Source organism: Delphinapterus leucas, chromosome 9 (genome assembly GCF_059928025.1).
Source record: "Delphinapterus leucas isolate spDelLeu-1000000601 "Yukka" chromosome 9, BTC_Dleu_Yukka2, whole genome shotgun sequence".
In the NCBI taxonomy this organism is placed as follows: Eukaryota; Metazoa; Chordata; class Mammalia; order Artiodactyla; family Monodontidae; genus Delphinapterus; species Delphinapterus leucas.
The window spans coordinates 103,723,921-103,739,082 of record NC_143137.1 but is presented as its reverse complement, the minus strand read 5'-3'; the positions used below and the strand labels follow the sequence as shown (position 1 = coordinate 103,739,082).

General features: G+C 47.6%; 1 protein-coding gene across 13 annotated transcripts in view; it reads left to right on the top strand.

Moving 5' to 3' along the window:
• The window catches only part of IKZF1 (IKAROS family zinc finger 1), a 115,285-nt gene extending 100,772 nt beyond the window's left edge, over positions 1-14,513 (top strand). For 7 of the 13 annotated variants that reach the window (XM_022593202.3, XM_022593211.3, XM_022593207.3 and 4 more), the window contains 3 exons: positions 262-387; positions 3,175-3,309; positions 10,144-14,513. In XM_022593202.3, coding sequence (XP_022448910.1) covers positions 262-387; positions 3,175-3,309; positions 10,144-10,853 — 971 coding nt within the window. In that variant the 3' untranslated portion in view covers positions 10,854-14,513. The remainder of the gene's footprint in view (positions 1-261; positions 388-3,174; positions 3,310-10,143) is intronic. The other 6 variants (XM_022593213.3, XM_022593208.3, XM_022593209.3 and 3 more) reach the window with 3 other exon arrangements.
• Positions 14,514-15,162: the final 649 nt, after the last annotated feature.

The window sequence follows — 15,162 nt, the reverse complement described above, 5'->3', positions numbered from 1 at the left end:
GTGATTTAAGTAGAAGAGAATTTGTTAGGCAGTGAACAAGTTAAAATGATAAAAAGGTAACAGGAGTTCTTGGTACAATCAGGAAACACCTGGGCATTCACACCTTTAAATTCAGTCAACTCGACGGAGCCCATAATGCTTTTAGCTCTCAAGAGCAGAGTTTTTTTTTGCCTTTTTGGTAAAAAGTGTATTGCATGCCTTCCCATGACACGTACGGCCGCTATTTAATCGGGGTCTTGAACTCCATTGTGTCTCCTGCAGTTGGTAAGCCTCACAAATGTGGATATTGTGGCCGAAGCTATAAACAGCGAAGCTCTTTAGAGGAACACAAAGAGCGCTGCCACAACTACTTGCAAAGCATGGGCCTTCCAGGCACACTGTACCCAGGTAAGCGCCGAGGGCACAGGCTGCCTGGCCTTGGCTCCCCCTCCCTCCCCAGCTGGGGGGAAGGAGGGCCCCCTGCCCACTGGGATGCAGCTGGACCAGAGCACAGGCCCGGGAGCCACCACAGCTGGGATGGAGGGATGTTTTTGGCCGCTGAACTCTCACTAGGAGTGCCCTGTGCTTCCCAGCTTTCCAAGACCTCCTCTTACCAGGGAGCACGTGACCTTGAAACCCCTTCCTCTCGAAGTCTGGGGAAGCTTCTAAGATTGTAGTGACCCTTGAAAGTCTGGTTTTTTTTCTTTTCTTTCTGGTTTTTGGTGTTTTGTTTTTTTGTTTTTTTTTTAACCTGGAGCATCGATTGCTTCTTTGTGCTTAGTCATCAAAATAAGATGTGAAATCTGGTTTTAAAAATGATTTTTTCATGGAGTGGATCAAATAAGAGCTTTCAGACCATGTTTTCATTCATCAGTGTTGGCACCTGCCTGGAACATGGGATGACTGGAAGACCCTGACTGTCTGTAGTCTTGCAGCTGTCACAGGTTTCAAGGAAAGCTTGCTTTTTTTCCTCATGTGCTCTGATGCTTTGCTGTGTATTGCATCTCGAGATAACATTTGGCTCTGATCTGATATAATGTAAAGTGAAAGATGTAAACAGAGAGAATGTGGATCCATTTAGTCCTAAGATGCAAAGTGATTCCCTTTGGTGATCAGATGGTTTGGGATTCTTCATGATGGCTTTCTGTCCTGTACTCAGATGAGACGGCTTCTCGTGTGGAGTTAGTGCTGGTTGAGGGTCCATAAAAGCCAGTGGAATTCCTGCAAGACTACACCGGGTCTTGGGCAGGCAGTGGGTGGGGGTCTCGCTGTGCTGGGCTGGTTGACCTGTGCCCTCTGTGCATTTCTCATGACCCATCCCTCCCGGGCCCCCCAGGACCAGCCCCCATGAGCACTCAGATGGGCCCTTAAGCAGGCTCACCCCTCTCCATCCCCTTAGGTTGGAGCCATTCTTTGGGCTTAGGTATAGACAAAGCCTAGCTTATGAGATGTAGCAAAGATTTAATTTTTCTGAATATGATTTTATTTAGGAAAAGGCTTTTTGGTCATCTGTCATAATTTCCTAACGTCTTTGTGGAAAACATGAGGTTCCCTTGAGCCTTAGGTGCACAGATTGTGTTACAAGCTTAGAGAGAAATGAATCAAATGGCAGAAGAGTCAGTGGTCTGGGAGCCCTGGGCTCGTGGCCCCTCACTGTGCTGTCTCTGAGGGTCTCAGGAGGCCCCATGGCCTGGCAGAGAGGAAACCCAGCTCGAGATGCTGTAGGCGCCCTGGACAGGCCACAGGCCCGGCTTTGCAGAGAAGGATGGATACACCGGGAAGCATATTAGCTTGATAGATCAAAAATACTACCAGTGCAATTGAATTCTACGGATTTTATGGGTACCCCTCACATAAATCAGGGTGTGGGCTGTTATGTTTGTCCATTTAATAAGAAACCCACATTTCCAAGGCTAAAAAATTACATTTACCAGCGATAATAACCAATTTGAAATCTGTTTTTTCAAAGTGGCGTTCATCATGAAGCAATGAAGACATAAAATGCTTAGAAATAATCTTAGCAGGTCATGTGCAGTCCATGATGAAGAAAGCTAGCAAACAATACTGGGGCCAGAAAACATGGAGGAGTCACAGGGAGAGAGGCTTGGACACTGCACGTGTGTCCTCTGGGATCACAGCATGGTTTTAGCATGAAATTGGTTTGTCAATCTTATTGGAATGTTATAAAGTGTATCTGGAAAAGCAAATGAGGGAAATGGCATTTTTTAAAGAGAAGAGTAATGTCTAATGCTGTATTCAAATGTAGCTGTCATCTGGACCTCTTTGAAGAATAGACAGACAAATCAATAATAGAAATGAGTAAAACTTCCAGAGACCCTGTGATCAATCAGCCTGTCCCATCTGAAAAAGGAAGAAGTACAGAGCAGTGGGATTTCAGTGGACTTTTCAGAATCGGTGTGGGAAGAATTGATTAGCCATTTGGAAGATAATCAGTTTGCATTTTTAGCTTCTTATAGCTTAGGATAAATTGCAGGGGGATGAAAGAGCGATATTTCCAAAACTCCAACCATAAAAACTAGAACACGGATGGTTATGCAGGATACAAAGCTGTGTCTTCAATTATGGAAAGAAAGGGATGACATAGAAAAGCACAGGTTGGCTAGAAACACTTCCTAGATCAACATTCACCTCCACAATTTCTAGATTTCCTACGGTGCACGTTTTTTGATTTTCCGGTTTGCTGTGTTCAGGGTCCAGGAGCTCTGAGTTCATTCCCATGTTGCCAGGATTGGCTGCAGCATCTCTGTGGCCAGGTTTCTCCTGCACCTCTGTTCACTGTGGCAGAGTCCGAGCCTTAGATCATTTCTAGCTGAGAGTTCTTTGACTCTCAGGAGGGCTGCTCTCAGGATTGACTGAATTAGTGGATTGGGGTGTATTTGAAAAGTTAAGAGGACTTGTCAAAGGGACACAATTACTTAATCACAGTCTAGCTTCTAGGGACAGTGGTGGTGCTTATTCCCTGGTCTTGGGGGATAAGGCAGGTGTCATTAGCAGGTGGCTCTGGTCAGCCTGCATCTGGCTGGCAGGGTTGCTAGGAAGATTAGAAATAATCCCCGTGAAGATCCTGGCTCTTGTAGGCACTTGACACGTGTCATATTTAACACTGATGATGAGACTGAATCCTTTCCCCGTAAGTGTTTCTAAACTGGTCTTTCGAACTGTCTTTGACTTTAGTCATTAAAGAAGAAACTAATCACAGTGAAATGGCAGAAGACCTGTGCAAGATGGGATCGGAGCGCTCGCTCGTGCTGGACAGACTAGCAAGTAACGTCGCCAAACGTAAGAGCTCTATGCCTCAGAAATTTGTTGGTAAGAGTTAAATGTTTCCTGTCTCTTAAAAGAACAACCACGCGGGTGCTTTAGATGGTGATTAGTTGAGGGTAGAAGAAAGGAAAACATATCTCATTTTTTAAAAAGCAAACATTGGCAAGCTTAACATTTCTCAAATATCTCGGAATGGTTTTCCAATAGGCTTCTTAAAAATAACAGACCTTCTCCCAGGAGTTGTCCTTAGAGGTGGTTCTGCAGCTTCTGGGGCACTCGGTGAGATCTGCCTGGGATGCTCTGTGTCCTTTGGGGGTGGCCTGTCAGTGGGCACAGGGCAGCGGGTGCATGGCCTGGAGAGCAGCCTCTCTGAGCCTCAGGTGCTCATTTTTCAGAGGAAGCTCATAATACTCCCCACATGGGCTACTTTGAAGGCTAAAAGGGCAGAATTGCAGGGCAACTGGCCTATGAGGTGCCCAGCAAGGAGATACCTCTGACTCTCTACCTGTGCCAGGTGCTTTCAGGGTGGGGCAGCCCTTCCTCTAGGAGGTTATTGCCAATGTAGCCATCATCCAGCCCAGACCCTGGGAGTTCAAGAAGGATGACACCTGGGCAGGAGGGAGGGGCGAAGGGCTCTGGGCTGGGGACCCAGCCTGAGGGTGTGAGTTCACAGCCACACTGTCACCTTCGCAAAATTAGTCAAACTCTCCAGCCTTGGTTCCACTCTTTACGTATATCACAGGGTTTTATGAACATAGATTAGCACCAAGGAAGTGACAACATTTAGAAGCCCTCAGTGTGAAGATAATATCATGAAGATAATGTAGAAGGAGGAACATAGAGGAGAGGGTCATGTCCAGGGAAGAGGATTGGGGGGGAGGGTCATGTCCAGGGAGGACTACCAGGGGGGAGGGTCACGTCCAGGGAGGACTACCAGGGGGGGAGGGTCATGTCCAAGGAGGAGGACTGGGGGGAGGGTCATGTCCAGGGAGGACTACCAGGGGGGAGGGTCACATCCAGGGAGGACTACCGGGGGGGAGGGTCATGTCCAGGGAAGAGGATCAGTAAAAGCTTGTGAAGCTGACAGTGACCTGTCACTGGGAGGGAGGAAGAGGATTTCAACACATTTTTGACAGTGGAAGAATGGAGGAGGGTTCTAGGCAGATGGATACAAATACAGAGAAATGATGATGCCGTTTGGGGGCTGGAGCGGGACGTGTGGACACGTCTGACAAGCAGGACGCATCCCAGGGTGACCCACGGATCCTCAGGGAAGCCATAATAGTAAAGCCCGAGTCAGCTCTGGCCACAGGTGAATGGCCTTGGAATGCCAAGGTGAGAAAGGTAGCCTCAATGCAGTAGGCAGAAGAAAGCATTGGCATGTTTTTGATTGGAGCCACATCTTGGAAAATAGAGAGCTCGAGTGCCAAAGATTGACTGGAAATGCGAGGACGGTGGGGCTGTGGTGGAAGGAGGGAGGTATGGGGGCCGTGCCGGGACTGGGGGATGGAAGTTATGAGTCATGGGGACCCATGTGCCATTGACAGGTTCTGGGAAAAGATAGAGTCTGGGTCTGATCTGCTCGTTTTCAAGGGCTTTCTGAGTGACGCCCTGTGGGAGCCTGGGAAACGTGTGTTGGGAGAGGGCGTGGGTCCAGCACGGGGTTAGTGGTCAGTGAAGCCTGGGGCAGCTGCTTTCCTGCAGGAGGTGGGCAGGAGCAACAGGAGGCCAAGTTCTTGGGCTCCATCCTGTCTCTGACACTTAAAACAGGCTTCATTTTGATCGGAAGCTGGGTGTTTGGAGGGGTGGGGGGAGGAAGGATTCAGTTTAAAAACACTTTTGCAAACCACCGGCTGGAGACGTGGTCTGGGGAGTCGCCCACACAAACCTGAGCCTTTAGACTGTTGGGCGGGGGAGGCCTCATGTTTCCTGAGCAGAGTGGGAGTGACGTGACGTGGAGGACCAAGTGCTGCGGGTGGGATTTCAGGTAGCACCGGGTGGAGGTGAGCCTGGGGCCCCTCAGCTCCTCCCTGGAGGCCTTGTGTGGAGGGAGCTTGGGGGCCGGTGACCAGGAGAGATGGAGCAGCACGTGTGCCCGAGGATTGTTGACAGTCACGGGCCCTGGGGAGCTGGGTACCACTTCCTCCTTCAGGTGAGGAAAGTGAGGGATACCAAGGGCTTTATAAATGGGCATTTCAGCCCCTGCAGCTTATGGAGACTTCAAATAACTCTCTGTGAAACTCCGCAGTAGCCACCGTGGGTGAGAGCACAATTTAGGTGTTGTATTGAGATTGAGATGCTATTTATAAATAAATAAATAAATAAACAAATAAAACCAGAACCCGTCTGTCTGATCAAGCAAAGCTAAGGTAAAAAGGAGTCACTGGGGAGAGGTGGACAGCACAGGAGAAGTGGCAGGGTCCCGGGGGGAACGACAGTAGACAGTAGGACAAGGATGGCAGAGTGGAGATTGGAAGAAAGGGCTCAGAACTGGCTGTGTGTTCTGTTAGGTGTTTGCCCAAGAGTTTGGTGATTGGCAGTTTATTTCTAAAATAATGCCTCTTCTTGCCCCCAGATGACTACCTCACCCTCATGTCAACTTGATGGGGTTTTCATCAACCACTCCTAACCTGTGGTTTCTCCATCTCTAAAATTAAAAAGGAGATGGACCTCTAACCTCTAGAAGTGGTCTATCTTGTATACAAATTCAGAAAGAGTGTGTAGGAATGCAGCTGTTACCGTACAAGCTGGCAGGGTATTGGTGGGATTGAAAGAGCTCCGAGTTTGAACTCAAGAGAGGCTCAGACCCAGCCCTTCTACTACTATTTCTATTTATTTAGAGTGATCTCTTAATTGATTGGACTTTACATGCCACTCTTTTCAAGAAGCTTCTGTAGGTATTCTGTTTTCATAATTGCTTTGTGTTTGAGGAGGTCTGGCTGCTGCCTTTCTACCTGAAGAGCATGCTGACAAGTATGTGATGTTGTTCACTCTTTTTTTTCCCCTGGGAACTTTTTAGATCTTGCCATCATGACTGAAGGCAAGATTTTCATTTTCTCTCTGAATGCCTGAAGAGTTTTTTCTTTAACCTAAAAATTAAATACCCTAACTGGGATGTGTCTTAGTGTTTTTGCATTCTGAATAAAAATTTCCTGACATTTTAATCTGGGGATTCCCTTCTTTTCTCTTTTATTTCTTGGAAATTCTCTTTTTTATAAATATATATTTTGTTTCATCTGCTGTGATCTCTATTCAGAGATACCAGATGTCCTTATGTTGGAGAGTTTGTCTTCCATATCTGTTAGCATTTCTCTAAGTTCATTTTTTTGGCTTTTTCACATTTATTCACTGTTATTATCTTGTGTTTTTCCTCTATGTTAGTAATTCCATTTTTAGGAGTTTATGTTCTATTACTTGATGTTTCTAATCCATGTGTTAATTCTGTAATAATACTGTTTGGACCTCATTTTGTTTCCTGAGATCGAAAATCTCTGTTTTCATCTTATTCTGTTGTTTTAGCCTGCCATGTTTCAGTATCTTTTTTAATTGAATCCGTGTCACAAAGCAATTATGAAACATTACTTCTCTTCCTTGAATTAAGCTTTTCCCTAGGATGGGCTTAGTGGTCTGTGTTTCACTTCCTTTCTTCCCTTGTCTTGCTAGAAAATATCTTCACAGCAACCATGACCTTTTCTTTTCATCTTGCTTATTCAGCTTGGGCTGATAGAGTTTGATTGACATGTCTACATTCTTCCTATTGTATCTGAGATTTTTTTTTTTTTCCTGTGAGAGCTATTGACTTTTCTCAATACTGAAAGAATGCCAAGGATGGGGTTGGGAGAGTTCAGGTGAGGCGAAGTGCAGCCTTTGTTAAAAGAGTTCCTCTCCGCCCTCTGTCCCTCGTTCTGAGACCTGGTTAAATGCCCTAAACCAGTTATCACTGCACTGTACCTGGTTGGGGAGTATTTCCCACAGGGGCCTGCTCTGGTCCTTTGGGCTATTTCCTCCCAGTGTACAGCATTGAGGACTTAACTCTCCTGTCTCCCATCCAGAGAACCAGTCTCACTGCTCACTTGGCCAGGGTCACCTGGTCTCATTAGCAGAGGTTTTAACTGCTTTTTGATCATAAGTGGAAAAAGACACCTATTTGAATTGATTCTCTATGGATATGGGGATATTAGGGAAAATGCTGAAGATTTTGTTGATTCATACTTAAGGTTTTTGTAAGTGAGATCAACAGCCAAGCTTTGCCATGTATCTCATGCCAGAATTTTCTTTCCTTGGTCCTTGATTTTTTATAAACATGTATTTCATTAGACTATGTACCTTTCTTTAGCATATTGCCAAAGTGAATGTTGTGGGATTTTCTCACTTTGTGGAATAGTAGGGAAGAGAAATTCTGTGGGTGGTTTTAATATACCACGTGAGTCTGAAATCTAGGTTGTTGTTTTTTATTTCCTACATCCTTTTGTTGTTGATTCCCAGTTTTAAAAACAACAGATTTCAGTGGTTTCTCAGGAAACCACAGAGCCATGACTTTGGGAGAAACAGGATGATTAGGTGGGAAAGCACCATTTTTGGTGGAGCTGTAAAGCACTTTTATATGTATCAGAATTGTCTGTGAAGTCCACTCCCCTCCCCTCCCTGCTGGGGTTTGGTGGAGGGGCAGACTGAGATACCAGCCAGAAGGGACTCCTTCTCCTCTGAGGTTAATGTAACCAGACACTTGGCACCTCGACACAAAAACAGGAAAAAAAAAAACCACGTGGTTTCTGTAATGCTACTCAATTACTTCTAACCTTAAATGGGGAGAAACACCACTTCTGTGATCCCTGCCACCCAACTTACGTAGAAATTCCATTCTGTTGCAGTTCTGCAGAGGGCGTGGCAGTCCACTGACAAGTTTCTTTGTGTCATCCAAGGGTCACATTGTACTGTTGTCAGAGCGTGTGTCGCTCCTGACCCCCAGCAGATTTGAATGAATGAGAGCCAGGCGGCTGTATGATACACATCCCTAACAAAGCAAGAAGTGGGACCTAATGATGCTTTCTCGTATGATGGGGCATACTCCTGGACAGTTATCAAAGGTTACAGACATTTTTGAGGATTATTAATAAGTCTACGAACTGTGGAGCAATTTTTCCTTTCGTTGCTAAGAACTAGCTGCAGACCGTGCTGTCAGGTTTCAGTGTGGGAGGTGTGGGGGTCCTTGCTGTCACCAGCCGCTCCAGCCACCATCAGCTGTAACCTGGACCCTTAGGCAGCCGGAAGGCATTCCTCACCTTTGCCTCCCGCCAGTGACCGAGAAGGGTGCTTCCTTCCTTCGGACCTTTCTGTCTTCCTTCAGACACAGTCTCTGCAGGGTTTACCCAGCCTACTGATCCGCCCAGGGCTCTGGCCACCTTCACCCATCCCTTCAAGGCTCCAGTCTCCCTCTCCTCTCGGTCCTCTTGCTTCTCCTGTGTGGGACACACTTCACGGTCTGCAGCCAGCTCTTAGCAACAGAAGGATAAGCTGCTCCATGCTTCCCAGACTTATTATTAATCCGTAAAAAAATCTGTGACCATTGATAAGTGGCAGGAATATGCCTCATCATACTAGAAAGCTTCATTAGGTCCCCGTAGCAAACCTTCCTTTCCTTTCATGCAACTTCTCAGACAGGGATGCACTGCATGTTATCATGTGTTAATGTCTGTCTCCCCTGTGGGCTGCTGAGAATGGGGACCACTGTTACTTGAACAATTCAGACCTGCCTGTGGATGGCCTCTCGTCCTGTGACTTATTAACTAACCACCGCTGAAAGTCCAGTGAATCAATAGCCCTGACCATGAGGACAGACAGTTCATTAATGAATTTGCTAATGAAGCCATGGTTTCCTACTGAGCTTAGGACCAGTATATCGGGAAGGTGTATCTTCAAGTATATTCATTTTATTTCATTGTGAAAATTTATACTCGAAAGTTAATTACAAGAAGTCAAACCTTTTCTCAAATTTCCCCTTTCCAGGGGAAGCGAGCTCGCCGCCTTCTACAAACCGTGATGTTAGACCTTAAGTTTCTTGAGGCTAAGCTTGCTGACAAGTCCTTGACAACAATTCTCGGGCATCGTTCATGCTCAGTAGTTGTTTGAAAGGACAAGTAAATGTAACCCCTGGAGCCTCCTTGCTTTGCTCTCGGCTCTCCACCACGTGACTCTGCAGCACAGGCTCGGTGCTGCTAAGGGCTGGGAGGCGAGAGTGGAATTGGAGGCCAGGCAGGATGTGGAGGCCGGCACGTCCGATGATGCTTTTCACTCTCACGCAAGTCAGAGCCAGCTTTGTGCTACTGACAAGACTGATACCATTTCACTATAAAGAATATACAGTTTTGGTATTTTTGATTAAGCCTTATTCTAGCATATTAAAGATGGGAATTTAAACATACGAGATAATATTATTTTAAATAAGTACGTCGCACATTGTTGTAATCATATAATTATGTTTTAATTAAATAAATTTGATAAATTAAGCAGCCATTGTAAATTTCTTACAACAGTATATTGAAAATACATCATTTAAATATTAATGTTAAACATAAAAATGTTTATAACATCCGGAGTAAAAGACACAAGTATTGGTTTCGTCCGTTTGAATATATGCTGTTTAAATTGGCACACCATCCTTATTTCCCCGATTCATTTATTGATCTGTCCAGACAAATTGGTTTAAACGCCGACCCCGGGCAGAGCCCCGTGCCAGGTGCCCGGCAGGCAGAGATGTGTCAGCTCTCCCCCATGTTGGAGGTGCTCCCGAGGTCGGTGCCCCGCAGGTGTAGTTGTCAGCTCTTGCTGCCGGGTGCAGAGGTAACCTGGGCCTCTCTGACTGTCCCCCGCTTCCCACAGGGGAAAAGTGCCTGTCGGACCTGCCCTACGACGGCAGCACCAGCTACGAGAAGGAGAACGAGATGATGCAGACGCACGTGATGGACCAGGCCATCAACAACGCCATCAGCTACCTGGGGGCCGAGTCCCTGCGCCCCCTGGTGCAGACGCCCCCGGGCAGCTCCGACGTGGTCCCGGTGCTCAGCCCCATGTACCACCTCCACAAGCCCCACGCCGAGGGCCCCACGCGCTCCAACCACTCGGCCCAGGACGGCGCCGTGGAGAACCTGCTGCTGCTCTCCAAGGCCAAGTCCGCGTCCTCCGAGCGCGAGGCGTCGCCGAGCAACAGCTGCCAAGACTCCACGGACACCGAAAGCAACACAGAGGAGCAGCGGGGCGGCCTCATCTACCTGACCAACCACTTCACCCCTCACGCGCGCAATGGCCTGTCCATCAAGGAGGAGCACGCGGCCTACGACGTGCTGCGCGCGGCCTCTGAGGGCCCCGCGGACGCGCTGCGCGTGATCGGCACGAGCGGGGAGCCCCTCAAGGTGTACAGGTGCGAACACTGTCGCGTGCTCTTCCTGGACCACGTCATGTACACCATCCACATGGGCTGCCACGGCTTCCGAGATCCCTTCGAGTGCAACATGTGCGGCTACCACAGCCAGGACCGCTACGAGTTCTCGTCCCACATCACACGGGGGGAGCACCGCTTCCACATGAGCTAAAGCACCCCCCACCCCCACCCCACCCCACCCCCACCCGCGGACCGCGCCCCGCCCCCAGGAAGAGCATCCAGGACCCGCGCCAGCCCCTGCGCGGGCAGCCGGGATGGACCGACTGCTGTGCTTTGACCTCTAGGTCGTGTTTCGTTTTGTTCTGAGTTGGTTTGCTTTTGAAAACAAGAAGTTTTTCTTGTTAGATGCAGGGTTCCATTCGGAGCCCCCAAAATGCTCTCTTACTAGACAATTCTGTAGACCGCTGGCTGAAATCCCCTCCCCTGTTGCTCCCTAGAAATTGCTGTCCTCCAAATGATGGGTCATGTTCGGAGAGAATTTTATAAAAACAGGCGGAAGCCCGGGAAGGAATGAGCCGGTTCCGTGCTAAGCATGGGATTCACGCCCCAGATGGGGTTTCCGAGGTCCCAGGAGCCGTGTGCGCAGCCCCTGAGCTGTGGTCGTGAGGTGACCCTGGGGGTGAGTGCCCCTACAGCAGGGCCGGAAGCTGCGTGTGCATCCAGGGAAGACAGGCCACAGGTTCTAAACAGAGATATGATTCTAAGTCAAATTCTGCACGTTGTTGGGGACAAGTGACCATTGGGCAGAGGGAGCGAGGGGTTGCACAGCCTTTGGACTCATTCTCGATTTCCAGACCGTGAGGTTGCTCAGCCCACAGCTAAGCCTTCCGAGGCCTGTTGTCACATGGGATGAACTCCTGTTCCCCTGGGGCACCTGGGACTACTGTCCTCTGCTCCCTCATATCAGTACTTTTAAGGCCCCCCCCAAAACCTATCACTACATTTTTAACACCAGTCCTGAAATTTGAACCTTAATTCCTTTTGAAATGTTCAGATAATAAAATCCCCCAGAAACCAAAATTTTATTCTAAATTCCACACTCATTTCTTTGGTTCTGTACTCCTTCCCCGCTGGGTTCTACCTATGACCAGAAGGCTATTTTCCCTGCAGAAGGCCCATCCTAGACCTCAGTTAATGTTTTGTTTGCAGCCCCAGGCCTGGATTTCTTACCGTCAGTACATTTCTTACCCTGCTCGCTGTGTATATTATTCTCATTTTAAAATCCGTAAAAGAAGGATTCAGAATGACCCTTCATTTTTAGGTCAAGGAAGTTTGACAGGTGAAGTCCGGGAGACGCTTCTTACACACAGCACCTATTCGTTTGAAACTAAACTTTCCAACCATCTGAAACTCTCTCCTGTAAGGACAGAGCTGCACCCTGCATCCACGTAGGCAGGACGCACCCGTCTGACTCGGGACCATCTCGTGACCAGAACTCGAAGTCCAACAGGACAGAGGCGGGTGGCCCCAGAGGTGCTCTCTGAAGCTCCACGAAGGTGTCCGTGGGTTCTCATCCCAACCAGGAAGGTAATTCTGTCATTACGGACATTCATCTCCACCATCTAGCAGGAAGGGCATACAGTTTCAAATGTTTCCAGTATTTGTCATCACCAAAAATGTCCAAGGTGACCATGAAGAAACAGGAAAAATTGTGCACAAGCACCTCTGCATTTCATCTAAATCCAGAGTTCTTGACATTTGGGGCTGGATATTCTGTTGCGGGGGATTCCCCTGGGCATCATAGGCTAACAGCATCCCTGGTCACTACCCGATAGATGCCAGTAAGACCCCGAGTTGACTACCAAAAATGTTCCCTGGGAACAAGAGTTGCCCCTAGTGGAGAACACTGCTCTAAGCAAATTCTGAACCAGTCAAGGGTCTGGAGGCCTTCCAAAGGGTCTGGAAGCCCTGCAAGAATGTTTCCCATCAGCAGGCTGGAGCCTGACTCCTGTTCCTTTGGATTCATTATAAATTCTATCAATGAATTATCCCTCTTCAGTCTTCAGAAGCATACCCTCTCAGGTCCATTTGAGTTTTCTGGAAAGGATGGCATCCCAGCATCCTTGAGGCATGGGGTTCTTTGCTTACAGAACCGTTTGACATTTTGAACCTGGAAATAGACAAAGTTGTAATAATTTGGGCAGTGACACACTGATGCACTGGGTGAAGGGGCAGAGGGAGGCTCTGGGCTGTGGACAGTGTTAGTTCCATTTGCAGTTACAGAGAAAGACCCACCTCATCCCCAAGAACATATATATTCAAGGTGAGAGACTGCTTAGATTTCCAGTTTGTAGGCCAAGTTCACCTGCCCTGTCCTTTCCCAGCCAGCTCCACAGGGTCCATTGGCTGAACGGAGTTATTTTTCCCTGTGACTTCAAATAGAGCTGGACCCACCACTGTAAATAGTGGCTACAGGAGTTCTTTTCTCCAGGGCTTTCCCCTCCCTGTCTCTGCCTTTTATAGCCAATATAACTGTTTATTTACACACCTTTTGTTGTGGTTTTCTATTGTAACACCATTTTTCTTTCAAACTATTGTATTTAAAGTAAGTTTCATATAATGTCAACAAGTATTTAAATTATGTTTGAAAAGCGGCCATGTTCTGTACCGAAAGCTGTTAACGTTTTCCTCCTAGCTGGTAAAAGTAGGATTTTGCATGATCTCACTCCCTTTTGTTCTGTGGTTTGTTCTGCTGTTTGATGGTGTGAGTGTATGTCTCGGGGACTGTCATGGATGCACTAGGTTTCATGCATTCTCGTTTCGTTGAAAATAAATATCAACCAAAGGAGGGGCACTAGTAGCAGGTGGATTCGTTGATCACAACGAGAAATCCCTGCTTGGCGTTCCTGCCGCTCCGTGTCACCCAGCTTCCCTCCATGCGAAACACCTGGATGCCCGCTCCTTACCCAGGTCCTCCTGCATCGCGTCCCTTAAAGCATGGGCTTGTCCTAGTAGAAGAGTCACTAAAAGGAATTGTGTTACCGTTGCTTTATCGCGTGAGGGCATGTCCCAGCACCCAGCGCTTCAGATACCTGCGCGTTTCACTTCCAATTCAGAATCAACCACAGAATGAAATCTCAGAATTTTCACTGAGAAAGACAGCTACCTGTTATGGAGATGTGAGTTCTTTTTCTTTCTTTTCTATTTTTGTGCTTTTTTCTTGTTTTGTTTTGATTGTGACTCTCAATGGTGTCATCTTCTTGCCGAAACAAAAGCGAGATGGAATGAACTGCTGTAGACAAGTCATGAAGCAAATGTATTTCTCTCTCTTGCACTTCTTAAGTTCCAGCAATAATGAAGGGTCACCACTACTCAAAACCCAGATCCCGCTCCTTCAGTTCAGTGTGTGTGTGTGTGTGTGTGTGTGTGTGTGTTACTTTAAAATGAACCAAAATTAGAGTTATTTAAGATATACAGACATCAGAAAAAAAAAAAAGCACATAGGCTGTTGGTGCCATAGCATTCACTGTGAACCCGTGTAACCAGATATGAATATGCAATCTTGTTTCCAATACTTTCTGATACACTTTTTTACAATGTTGTGTGTGATGACTGTTCAGGGTTCAACTTGTTTGTATCTAATGCAGCTTTAGGTGTTCGGCTGCCATTCTGGCAGTTACGTGTACAGGATTGTAAATGGGAAAATGCAGTTGTATTTCCAATCTGCCTCTATGACGATGTTAAATTATTTCTGTTTTGCTGTGAACAAGGGGTGTACCCCTGGAGGAATAGAGTATCCTTTTGTACACATTTTGAAAAGCTTCCTCTGTAGTGATAGAACAAATAAATGCAACCAGTACTGTCTGCCCTATCCTGTGAAGCCCACGCTAGTCTGAGAGAAGGTCCTGCAGAGCTGCCACCTGCTACAGACCCCCTCCGGGTCGGAGGAAACGGAGATGGGCTTGGGGGCGGGTACAGTACAAGTTGGAATAATATGTGATCGTCTGCGTACGACGTTCCTGCCAGTGCGTCAGTTCACTTCAGCAGACTGACACCCCGCCCCCGCCCCGGGCCTAGCTGTGCTGGGCTTAGGGTACTTGTGGGTTTGAGGGTAGGTAGAAGTCGAGAGCAGCAAGACATACATCCCTGGCTCTTCGTAGAGCAGTGCTTAATGCCGCAAGCAGCAGGCCCGTGGCCCGGCGAGCCCAGAGGCAGTGACCGACTGCAGTGACCGCCTGGTGGCACTCTCCCTGCAGAGCTGCACACTTAGGGCAGGGGCGCTTCAGCTCTGCTGCAGACACTCTCGGTGGTGAAAACCCTCTGGTCCTTTTGGACAACCAGCCAGACATCCTATGGGTTCAGATCTACTAAACAAGGTGAAGTGACTAAGTTTCCATGGTCCAACATTTGACCCAAATGGGGCGAAACTTTAATGAAATCCATAGACTGTACTGTTTCACATCAGGCTCTGGCATCAGGAGCTTTTCGTAAGTGGTGTTGGCTGAGGCAGCATCCTTCAA